The sequence below is a fragment of the Lathamus discolor genome, chromosome Z (genome assembly GCF_037157495.1).
Source record: "Lathamus discolor isolate bLatDis1 chromosome Z, bLatDis1.hap1, whole genome shotgun sequence".
NCBI lineage: Eukaryota > Metazoa > Chordata > Aves > Psittaciformes > Psittacidae > Lathamus > Lathamus discolor.
The window spans coordinates 12,030,899-12,044,249 of record NC_088909.1 but is presented as its reverse complement, the minus strand read 5'-3'; the positions used below and the strand labels follow the sequence as shown (position 1 = coordinate 12,044,249).

The following is a 13,351-nucleotide window of genomic DNA, read 5'->3' as shown; positions in this document are numbered from 1 at the left end:
GATCATCCTCGTGGCCCTCCTCTGGACTTGTTCCAAGAGTTCCATGTCCTTCTTATGTTGAGGACACCAGAACTGCACACAATGCTCCAAGTGAGGTCTCGCAAGAGCAGAGTAGAGGGGCAGGGTCAACTCTCTCGACCTCAACATCAAAAGGTCATGTTCCTTTTGATGCAGCCCAGGATACGGTTGGTTTCTGGGCTGCGAGCGCACACTGAAGCTGATTTATGTTCAGTTTCTCATCAGCTGACACCCCAAAGTCCTTCTCCACAGGCAGCAGTGGATTCTCCAACACTGGACACTTTAAGATTCAGGTGGACAGGGTACTGGGGCATCTAGTATAGACGGTGTTTTTGGCAAGAAAGGTTGGACCAAGTGATCTTTGAGGTCCCTTCTAACCTGGTATTCTATGATTAAAATGTTAAGTTACTGTCACTCTCTGTATGACCTTCACTTCCTATAAATAATCAAGCTGGAAATATCCAAGAATAGGCATCTCAATAAATTTCAAATTCCTTAGCTTCAGTAAATGACTTTTGAGGCAAAAAGAAAAAAAATAAAATGAAAAATCCACAAATCTATTTGGCATTGAAGGAAGTTGATCTATTTGGTGACTCATCTGACTCTTCTGTAGGAGGACCAATTAAAAGGGAAACATTGCTACTTTAAGATACAGGTCTAAATCCTTCCACATATTGAAAACTTACACCTTGGAAATTCTATGGTCAGGTTTTAAAAATTATTTTTACTGACATCTAAAAATGTCATAGCACTTTGGGTCTCACTGCCTGAAATCAATGGAGAGACTCAAGCCAATTTTGACAAACCTTCAGCTAGACCCTTTCAGACTTTCTTAGTCCTACCAGTTTTATTTAGCTATAAGAAAGAAAAAGCCTAGAACTGTGTCAGAAAAACAGGATGTAAAATGTGCTTTATCCTTCAGTGTCTGAAAGATCAGGAAGACAAATGGAGAAGACAACTGAAAATACAGAAAAATCTAACCCAAGACCAACCCCCAAACAAAAACGAAAGAGCAAGCTCACATACCCTCTTTCCCCACAAATCCTCAAAGTAGCTGCCTTTCACAAGAGGAAAAACAATACTCTTTCACAGCAATAGCTGCAAACCTATTTAGGGACTGACAAATAATAGATGAACTATTAACTACTCAACAGTCATTTTGCCAAGTTCTCAGTTTCCATGCTAATAACTGCACACAGTATATAAAATACCTGTAAATAAAGACTGTATTCAATGTTACCACATTGATAAAACTATTTTCTTTCAAAAAATGGAACCTTTTTTTTTTTAATCGAAGGAGGATTTTAATTAAACAAAAAAACTCAACAAAATAACAACAAACCAACCAAACACCGAAAAAAAAAAAGTCAAAAAAAACCCCCAAATGCTATTGAAGACTCCAATAAGGAACCTCTGGAAAGCAGAGAAAAATGTTCTTCTGTGTGCTAGATCAGCATGTTAAGGCTGTCATGCAGAAAGGAGGGATCAACCACCATTTCCATCTCCAAAGGGAGTAAAAATCGAATTTGTCTTGGCCAATAACGAAAAATTATTAATATCATTGAACCTCTGTCAGAATATTTTGTGTTACACAGATCAAAGGAATACACACAGTATGCAAACCTGTTCTACTAGCAAAAAAGAATGTTTTTGCTGGCAGAGAGCCACCTTCTATTTTCTTGCATTGCTGCCTGGCTTTTTCCTCCTGTCAACTGCGAGCCATGCAAAATTGTTCTTCTGCCTCCTGACTCACTGTCTGTATTCCTGCCTGTCTGCAACAGGCACAAATGTATTTCCGTATGTTCTCTTCAGATTAGAATTATTTATCACCAATGCAAACACAGTATTATCCATCATCTTTTATGCCTTCCTACATTTTACTAAGTCTGTAAGATGCATTAGAGTCATGTTTACAAATCTTGTCTCACAAAAAAACTGAATTCTAAAAAAAAAAAAATCATCTGTGCTCATCATGGGCTAAAAACACAGTTTGAAATTGAATCTTTTTAATTATTGGAAATTAATTATTGGGGAAATTTTTTTGAAACGGAAATCTCATGTATTTCAGAATGAGAAAAATAGCTGCAATTATTAATTAGGATAACATGTATATAGCCTTTCAAAAGACCAATTTTCAAATATATATGAATACATTTCCTGTGAATTATTTTAATATATATTTGACTTTTGGAAACAGAAAATAAAACAAGCCAGAGAAGTTGAAACTAAACTTGAGATTTTCAAAGACTCAAAGAAGTATGCATGGAATTACATTAAAAAAAATTACAAGGAGAAAGTCCTTAACTTCCTTCTGTCTCCTTGAAAATTCAAACCCATATATTTAACTAGTAGTTTTGGGATATCTCAACTGACATCGTAACTGTCTGCGGCAATGACATCCTACATCAAAACAGGTCTGAGAGAACCACTGCATTCTATCATGTCAGTGATACATGGAGCAACGAGTGCTTGAAAAGGCAATGACACAATAAATCATAAAAATCCCTCCTGTTCTGCCATTAGTCTACAGGTTTAAAAGCACAAAGAGCAAGCTTTAACTTCTTAAACCATAAACACTTGCAAAAGGTGTTCTGGTCTATTGTATCTGCTTTTATATAACTCAAGCTTAACCAGTGTAAAGGTTCTTTCTAAACACATCTTGACCACTTTAAACAAAAAGTAATGTATCGAGAGCAAACTATACAGTACGAAGACCAAGCTGCGACAAGCTGTAGAACAAGTACTTCCAAGGATCTTTGAAAGTGCATGCCATAGAATTACTTTAGTGCCAAAAAACGTGAGGGAATACCCTGAAGATTTGCTCAGAGCAGGGCAATCCCACTGACTGGTGTTTTTCCTCAAAATAAGGCTATTCATTGGTTCTGACTCTTTCAGATGTGTCAGAAGCAGCTATGCCTCACAGTTATGTTGGCTGATTCATGAACTTCTGAATCTGCATGATATTTGTCTAGCAGACACTTTGGAGAGAACCCAATGCACAACCCTTCTGTAACAAAGACTTCTGCAAGACATACCTTCTTGTTTAAAAGGGAAAGAAAGGAAGGAAACAAAGCCAGGTTTTCCTAGAGACAGCTCTGTCCTACTTTTTCATCATGTCTTACCCATTCCAAATTGAAAATTACCCAGTACCTTGATTTCTTCTTAATATTGCTAAGATATTGAAAGCAGATCTGACGAATAATTGCCGTAGTGGCTGAAATGTCTATGGATAACCCAAGCATGAAGTGAGGAAGGCAGCTGTAATGTGTGCAAACAAATTAATCATATTCAGTCCTGGATAACCAAAAAGAGAAGGTAGTCACAAAGGGTTTTTTTCCCAACTGTGTGCCAGTACCCAAGTGCCTCCCAAATCATCATGAATCCATCCCTATATTTCCACTTAGAAATATAACTAATAAGTAACTTCTCTGTGTCTGCATTTGGAAGTCTCTGGGATAACACAGATTTCCAACTCTCAAGACAGAATTTTAAATTATATTTTTAAAAAACCTTAACATGGAAACAGTGTTAAAATGCTCAAATTATACCATCTGAAAGATTAATTTAATTAAAAAAATGTGGTGTCTCATGCCCAAAATACATTTTACAATCACTTTCATAATTAGCTTTTCTCTACACAAAACATCACTGTTTGAACTGTAGCTGTTTTGGGACTTTCCAGGCCTGCAAGAACACTTTCTTCCTTGACTAATATGGTTGGAATATACTGGGTAAGAAAAGACTCAAAGTATCAGATCTCCCTTCAGCGCTGACCCAACATATGGTCCTGCAAATTCTGAAAGATGGTGTTTGGTACAGTATGCCGAACATTCTTAACATGAGTGCTCTTCCACTATGTGAGAAAGAGGGGTTTTTCTTATCCCTAAAATGACTGTCTTCAGTAAGCGGTGATTCACTGAACTAGCCCTGAAGCTGCGTTTGGAAGCTCAGTATTCAAAAACCATCTGTGCCAGCAAGTACCAGGAGAGGGCTTTCACTTTATATTTAAACAAATTATACCCTGAGATATTTCAAACATATACTCTGTATTTATGTATTTTGGGATACTAGCCATAGGTCTTGATGAAAAGCCAAATTATTTAATTATTATTAAATACAGAAAACTACTTGTATTTAACCTCCACACTTTCATTCCATAGTAAAAAAAAAAAAAAAAAAGCCTTACAATTCAAGACAAATGCTTGAAAAACATGAACTGAATAGATTCAAAATCCCTAAGGTAAACAAAAGCAACTCAAAATAACCTGACATTAGAGGTGCTTAAGGATACTAACTAAAGAGCTTAAGTGGTTGTTCTCCCATTCCTGTACATGTCATCCTTTGCCATCCACTGCTGTGTATCAACACAAGCATCAACAGGACACAGCAAATAATAATCACACAGTACTGTTGCTAAATGCATAATACAGCTCAAGATTATTAGATTCCTAACTTGATAATCATGCATTAAATTCCAAAATGCAGTAACATTTAAAGGTATTTTCCAATAAGCTTGTCCTGTCGTTAAGAACATGGGAAAAAAAAAAAATAAAATCAGCAAATGCAGTATTTTCACCTCTGCAAGGCAGAGAAGCTGAATTCTTCTAAAGGTACCTCATTTCTCTTTACCTTCTCTTTCACTCTTGATCTAAACCACATTATTATAATAAGCAGACTGAATTACTGATGAGCTGCTAGCTGCTACAGAGGAATGTGTGTTTCTAGCAGATTATCTAAAATATGAGAAGACAAGAAAGGTACTAAAAAGAAAGTGAATGAAGAGCAGGTGATCTCAAGTTTGCTGTCTCTGTCTTCTTGTAAATTCCTCCTCCAGTGCTCACTAGGCTCTAGGCCAAACTACTTCAACAAGCTAAGCTGAAGCTATTCACCTTTTATTGCTGTTAGGTTAGTTTTCTGCCAATTTATCAAATGGGAAAGGGTTAGCACAAGGTACAACAAGAGCCAGAGCCAATGAAAAGTGAAGGGGCAGGAATGCACTACTAGGGATTGGGATAGAGATCACATTCAGATTTGCCCAGGTTACTGTGTAATCACAGTCTGAAACTAGTTACACATTTGGTGGCAGTGTTATTTGAGGACATCTAGCCCCTGCACATGCACTCTTCTATAAAATCTTTTATTCCCATTTTTTGATTTTTTTTTTTAATATGGCTGCATGGAGAAACAAAACAACGAACTTATATGATATAAAATCAGCCTCACTCAAAAACTTCTAATTTTCCATCTCCCCAAGTAAAAATGGTCAAAACCCCCAGCCATACTAGTAAGGAAGAGGCAAATGATGCGCCTGGCCTTGATAATTTAAACTAATTCTACCATCAGAAAAAAAGTCAATTTATCTACAATGGGAAAACAAGCAAAGAAGTTCAAATGAGCCCTGACAATGTGAGACAGTTTAAAGGAAACACTCTTGAACAATGTGCTGGTAGAAGAATATTTCCAATCATGAGCACAAACTTGTTCACATTTGAAAGAGCTGTTTCTCTGTATACAACAAACAGTACTTGATCACAGAAACACTAAACTCTCCCATCAACTTCTCTTAAGCAAAATAACCACCACTATTCCCCAAACTGACAATCTGCTCAGATCAAAAAGGTATTATTAAAAAGATCTAATTTCCAAAGAGAAATTGTGAGCTAGTATTTCTGTTAAACCAAGAAACTGGACTGAAATTCAACACTTCTCATTGAAAAAAATGGTCAATGCAACCAAGTAAAATATCAAACAAGAGTTCAGAAATGGAAAAAATGTAACATGCAGGGTGAGATGATTTGTAAATGTTACCTCTTTGGATCAGCAAATGTGCAGTGTCCCAGCTGCAGCAAAAGCAGACATGTATGTCAAAAAGGGCAGGCCAAGAGAGCTCTTACCAAGTCAGACCTTGCAAACAGATTATCAGTAGCAAGGACTTTAGCAGCTTAGAAATTGCTTAGAGAAATCAGAAGGTCACAGACCGCAGTAGAAATCAGACATCTGAAGCTTTAACTGGGCTAAGGGGACATCTGGATAGGATATAGTTTTAGAATAGTTTTCTCTGTTGTTTATAATTTCCAGAAATCCAAAGAAGATAAACTAGATAGCCTTAGACAAACAATACAAATTTCCAGAACCTTTTTATAGTGAAACGTTTTTGAGGAGCTTGGTTTACTTCTGCACAGCAGCCCTCATACGTAGCTCAGAAAAAGAGAGAGAGGGAGTTTCTAGCAGCCAACTTGTATGACACAGCTTCTACAATACTAACCCCCCCAAAAGACACTGAATAATCCAGATATAGCATCCAAGTCCTTGAAATCAATTTGCAGCCAGACACCAATATAAGTCAGCCAGAATGGTTAGAAGCTAGGAGGAGAGGGATGGGAGCACTTCAGTCTGAAGTGGCAGAAATCACACAGTTCATGACTTCAGGATATCTATGTATCAACAAAAGCCTCAAGGGTAATTCATTAATTGAATAGCACAGAAGTTCAGCAAAATTTGAGCTAGGAGCACAACAAAAGGAAGTAAAAATCTCTAGAAACTTTTGGAATTTGCCATAGACCTTTATCTTTTCTTTAAGCACTATACCAGGAGAGTAAGGAGCTTCTAGAGGGAAGCTGTTCACCATAACCCATCCAGGCATATAGCTCTGAATAAAATGTTTCACCAAAGGTGACCACAATTTGGTTCACCAAACTATAAAAGCTTAAAAAAAAAGAAATTTTTTTTAAGGGGACAATAGACAACAAAAATGAAATTCTGGTATTTAGGAGAAAATATTCCTTTGGTCAAGTAAAGATGTATGGAGGATGTACACTTGCATATCATGAATTTGAAGGGATCCATATATTATTTCAAAGGTTCAAATTATTTTTAAGTTAAACAATGGAAGCCAAAGCTATCACTGCTTAGCTTCTAACGAAAGTTTTTTTTTTTGTCCTGTTGCTCCAGAATTTCTTACAGGTGCTTGCAGAGGAGAACAGAATTCTTTACTGAATGTAGGCCAAGGAGGGAGACTGAAAGGAAGGCAATGCAACAAGACAGCACAAAACCCAGCAAGCTCCCTCACTCTGAAACTAATCTGACTAGAAAACAGGAGCACTGCCTACGTATCTAAAGTCGTAAGTCAGCTTCAGAATATAAACAAGATCCATTTCTGTTCCTAGCTCAGCTAATTCCTTTGCACTAATCTTAGCACATGAAAAGAGACAGAAGTCAGATAAAAGCTATCCAAAATGGGAAAAAAAAGGTCTTTGGAATCACCTGGCGTTTAGACAGCCAAATGTCAGAGCCAAAACTGTTAGTCAGTTATTCAGAACAAAATGTTTGCATTTTCCTTAGAACATGCATATAATAGGGAGAATTACTTTGACTCTTATTTGTAGTCATATTTAGCAGAAATAAAAGCAGCCAAACTATATCTGTACTAAGCAACACAGTATTCTTACTGCATTATCTAACATAAGTTAACCTAATTATCCTAGTTTTCTACTTTGGCTAATATATATCACAGTTATAACAATTTTGCATTCCATTGTGTAGTGCATCTACTTCTCCATTTAAGATAACGAAGAATCATGCTAATGAATCAGATTCTGCTTCTAGAGCACAATATTCTTATTAAAACTCCATACAATTTAGCAAGATTGCAAACACATCTTTGCACTTGCGGGGGACAACTAGCCATTCTGTAAAAAGTTTAGACATATTTGTAACCAAACTGCACTTAATGTTATTACTACAAGCTGTTAGTCCAAACTGTAAGCAAAAATACAGTTATGTTTCTCAAGATATTTCTTCATGCCCTACTCTTTTCCCTGTCTTCCTCTGGAAGGAGAAAAACAGTATAAAGGCAGTGAACAGTTTCAGAGAGAGACCTATACTTTGCATTTAACTTATTTTTTCTAAAAATATTCTTCCATTATCTGTTGAAAGTTAACACTTCAAAATACAACTAACATGCCAGTTCAACTGAGGCAAAATAAACTGGACTCAGTCCTTCTAACTTTGGAATTTGCATCACCTTGTTCAAGTTACACAGTTTACTGAAAATATCAGCACGTAGCATTTCTAGTAATTCATACCAGATTTTGAAAGAGTAATTTATCTTATTCTGTGCATCAACATGTACCTCTCCCCCCGTGGCAAGCAATCCAGGTGAATCAAGCTTCCGTTTCTTCCGAGGACCAATAGCTGCCAACGCAGTGAGATTGGCATCCCTCTGCCTCATCTGTGCAAGTTCTTGTTGCTGCATCTATTAGAGAGAGGAAAGAACTCTGGTTACTTTTAATTCTGTTGTCATTTCAAGAAGTTATTCTCAGCCTTGTAAGCATCACTTAAAATTGACACATGAACAATCCCTAAGAATACTCTGCTGTTCCTGGAAATACCACTTTAGCAGCTCAAGCATGCACACTTCCAGTAGAGTAATGAAGACACGGAAGTTCTCTTGACTTTTCACAGGACTTCCGTTTCTAGTAACTCAACTTTTTTTGGAAAATTCCATCCTTATTCTTGAAAACTGCATTAGCCAGTAAGTACTATATACCAACCACACATCTCCAGCTTAAGATTGACATGAAGAATGTAAACACCAATTCAAATCCTCAAAAATATCTCAAACATTATTTCATCTCAGATTTATTTTGACTATTTCAAATATACTTGATACTTGCTTCAAAAAACCCAACATATCTAAATTTATAAAACACTTCTATCTAAGTGTTAGAAGAAATTAGTGCTGACACAAACCTCCTACAAACTGAATTTACCACTGCTTTATGGGATTAGACTTCAGGTAACACCACCTTTGACTAGATTGAAGCTAAGAAAATAACCTGCCAGTGCATCATGTAACAATATACCAAACTACAGAAAATAAGAGAAAATATCCTGACCACCCCATGCTGAAGAGGAAGGACTGCGTATTCATTTTAAGTATAATCCTTTCAGAGAGTTAATGGTAAAAGACATATTCCCAAGAACAATCTCACTGTAGTAAATATTTTTATCAGCAATACTACACAAGAATAACTGATTAGGTAATGCAACATATTGTTTTAATTTGATAAAAGCATTCATAACTCCATAGCTCCTAGTAATCAATCTTACTAATTTCAAAACTTTGGGTTTGCATAATCCTTCAGTAAATTCAGAAGAGGTGTTTGTTTTCTAATCTCTTTGATGCCATACTTGTTCCCACTTCAACAGAAATGCACAGAACACTACCTCAAGAAATTCAGTACTGGTAATGAAAACCTTGTATGATACAAACACAATTCTTCATTAAAATAAAACTGAACTGACAAGTGTAGATGGAAGTGTCTCAGCCATTAGTTACATGTGAACTGAATATACACAAGCAGGGCCTGAACCATCTTGGCCAATGTAAAAAGGAAAGGAATTTTAAACTAAAAGTACCAATGTATAGTATCCTCCAGCTACTTCTGTCTAGAAAGAGCAGGTCCACTTCATGCTTTCTATTTAGTGTATTTTTTAGTTTCATTCATTTAGAAATGCAACATATTTTCATGTCCTTCAGAAAAAGCAAGTTCAGTTCATTTAGAGTTTGAAACCCCATTTTCTACATTTTTATGCTATATATTTTGTGACTTCAGTTATAATCGTAAGTTGAACATAACATTACCTACAAACACACATCTCGTCTACAGGACAAAAGAATTTCCTAAATACAAAATGAAATGTGGAAAAATATCTAAATAATAGTGCAAAGGTCTATACATACTTCCCTTTGCCAACTCATATTAGCTTTTTAGCTCAAATATCTTTGGCTCTCTTCCAGATTAAATGCCAGTTAGACAGACCTGCCCGCTTACCCTTTCAAGGTAGATAGCAACAGTGGTGAGCTCTAATCATTTACAAAGGTCATGATCGGAAGCTAGCCCGTAAGCAGTCATTTAAAATTCGATTGATCCCTATTTGTAGTCAGGGAAAGAAAATGGACATTTCAGCTGTATTGTAATTATGAGGCTTCAAGGCAACTGTAAATAGATGTGCAAATCCAGATACTGGCAAATACCTTAGAGAAGAAATTATTACTATAGTGTAACATATATCCAGGAAAGGTTGAAGATAAAACTGCATATAAAAAAAGATCAATCATCTTTTTGCTAATTTGCCATGCTTGCCAGCCTATAAGGGTTATCACAATTATCCGTAGTCTGATGAATATTTAAGCAAGGGCCAACTGGCTTGGAGTGATCTCAGACGAAGTTGTAAAGTGGATGGCTTCACAGAATAAGAAATTTTGCACTGGAGGAAGTATTCATTTCCTGGAAGTGCAGGTCAAAGATAAAGTCTGACAGGTCACTGGTATCATGCAGAAGTTGTTATATGAGTATCTTATTCAAAGTCACCATTTACATTTAGCACATGACAGGAAACCTGGGTCAGCCAATGGAACCGGGCTCTGTTCTACTGACACTGGGTGAATACCACCAAGATCCTTCCCTTCACTTTCCATGGCTCTCACCCTGCTTCACACAGCATGTCTATTACTTAGGCTATAAGCTTTCAAGAGATGGATCCTCCTCAATGTGCCTTACTTATACTCTGGCCCCAGTGGGACTAATACACACTAATACAAACAAGGAATATGCTGCCAGGTACAAAAACTCCAGACAAAAACATAGTACGGTTTCTGATATCGGTTTTACAGTCCACACCTTGGTATACTACAATAGAAAACAAAACCTTCTTATGTATACTTCAAGGAATATTGGTCATAAAAATATCAAATATGTTTGCATCATCAGTACAACCACAGTATCCTGGTGTTTTACATAGTAAGAGCTGAAGCAGTGAAATACTTGTTAGGTATTACAGTACACAAATTCTCATCAATCTTTTAAAAATTCTTTACTCCTGGTGATTCCCCTCCACCCCAGCTCATCTGAAGGTAGAGGATGATAAAATTACATCTGAAAATAATCAAGAGAATTATGACCCTGATACTGATATTACCAACAGAAGCCTTTATCTTGCAGTGGTTACTTTACTCTAGTTGGCTTAAGGGAACATCTTTGCACACTTGCTATTAACTACTAATCTGCTTATAATAAAACATTTTTGCAGCTTATGGATACTTACTAGTGAGACAATTGACAAGATTCCTGGATGTTATTTAACATCCTGGAGCACACTAATCACCATTGTTGGCTTCTTTGTACCCTTATTCCAGCTTCCTCTGATTTCCCTCTCCAAGGCACATACTTCTGTTTATTTATACACTACATGAGATTATCTGTACTAGTCTCTTTCCTACTCATCACCTGACCCTTCAGAAAAAATATTATCCCCAACTGTAATCCTTGTTTAAAAAAGCAGTGTCTTGGCTCTGGTGAAAAGAAGGGGACACTACACCCTTCATAAAGACATTTACACATGCAATGTGGCTGCTAACATCTCATTCAACAGGAGCTTTTCAAAATTAACGGCATGAAGATAGGAGCTATTTTTAATTGTCGTAAAACCTGCTATGGTTATTGCAGGTAACTTGCAAGAAGTTTAGGAACATCCAAGCCTCATGGGGGTTGTGTAAATAACCTAGGTTTAATAACTCTGCTTTGGTGCCAACAGGGATTACTTTTAAGATGTACCTCTTGTACCACCAGATGCCAAATGCATGACCCTGACCACTGGAGCATCTTCTCCCCACTATACCCTAGAACTGTATTCCCTGCTACAAGTGGAAATGACTTTGCAATCAGTTTGACTTTGCAACCAGTTCTGCATACAGAGCTCCAAGGTAATCACCCTCTGAATTCTTAGCACTAAGAATAGGGTGAATTAAATGTAGCTATATTTGGCGTTCTGAAATTAACTCTTAAAAGTAACTGAAACTAAAGATACTTAAGCTTCTTACATGACTTTAAAGTAACAAAACAGACTGTTACTACAGTATAGTTTATCTTCTAACTAAGCTAGTTAATAATTTCTGGATAGTTAAACAAATGAAGCACCTGTTAATGTCTGATAAATAAATTTCCTGTTAATTAATACGATTTAGCAGAAGTGAATATAACTCAGTACATCAACCAAAAAGATGCTACTATTTGATACCTGTATTCATTCACATTCTCATTTTCATATTGGACTGCTGATGCAGTAACATTCTTCAACTCGCCTTCATCACAATTAATATGGATATATTTATCAATAGTATATTCAAATTTCTACCCTCTGGGAAAAAAACAATGCTTCATTCAGAACCACACTAACAACAATTAACTTTTTAGAAAGTCAAAATATTAATCTCAAACACAAATATTCTGACATATTATACATGGAAAATGCTTATAGATGAGATGCTGTTCCTTGTTCCTTATCTGATCCCAATTTATATTTAACATGCCATTTACTTACTGAAAGGTATTTCATTAATTAATGACAACTTTAACTTAGATGCCATTGATGAAAAAGTACAGTATAAAAATTAAGCACCAAGATTTTTTCACAAAGCGAAATTTTTGTGATGGTGCAATGACATTAAAGCCCCAGGAAGAACACTACTTCACTACTTCAATATAGCTAAGAAAAGAGGTCCTAGAATTTTAGTTTGTTTTCCTTAGATCATTATGTTCTGATACATTTACATGTTTCAGAAAGAAATGCCACAAGCCATATGCCACAAGGAAACCAGCCAGATGTCTATCTAAAGTATCAACATTAGATCTTAAAATCTAGATTTAATAATTTCCAAAAATCAAGAACTCACTTATCCATGGCATGCTTTGTAAGTAATTTTTGTAACAGAATCCAAGCATTTTAAAGTTTTTTCACTTTAAGCCCTTTTTGCACTACAAACCATTGTGAGAACTGTCACTGAGATAATAATATGTGGTGTTAATATGCTTAGTGAATATTATTTTCTTCTTAGAATTACAGGCTGCTTTGGGTTGGAAGGGACCTTAAGGCTCATCCAGTACCAACCTCCTGCCACAGGCAGGGTAAACCTTCCACTAGACCAGGTTGCTCCAAGCGCTGTCCAACCTGGCCTTGAACACTGCCAGGGATGGGGCAGCCACATTCTTCGATTTTTACTTCCACTGACAGTTGTGGCAGTCCATGCAACTGTAAGAAACCACCTGTTTCAAAACTGAGTATTTAATTTTCAAGACATAAGAACTTCCACCCTTTACTCTAGTATTATAATAACCACAGAGAACAGCGAAGGTTATTTTCCATTTCCTTAAAAGATCAACTAAACCATGAGTAAATTCGAGGAAGTTCTTGCTAGAGGAATAAATTCTGTGGATTTTTTCAAGGTATGAATTTAGTCTGGAAAGGCAACTGTAAAACAAATGCTGGATAC

At 36.3% G+C, this 13,351-nt stretch overlaps 1 protein-coding gene across 1 annotated transcript in view; it reads right to left on the bottom strand.

Moving 5' to 3' along the window:
• Nucleotides 1-13,351, bottom strand: part of LOC136004778 (transcription initiation factor TFIID subunit 4-like) — a 147,664-nt gene that overhangs the window by 42,616 nt on the left and 91,697 nt on the right. Inside the window, exon 14 of the mRNA XM_065661619.1 lies at nucleotides 8,150-8,272. Coding sequence (XP_065517691.1) covers nucleotides 8,150-8,272 — 123 coding nt within the window. The remainder of the gene's footprint in view (nucleotides 1-8,149; nucleotides 8,273-13,351) is intronic.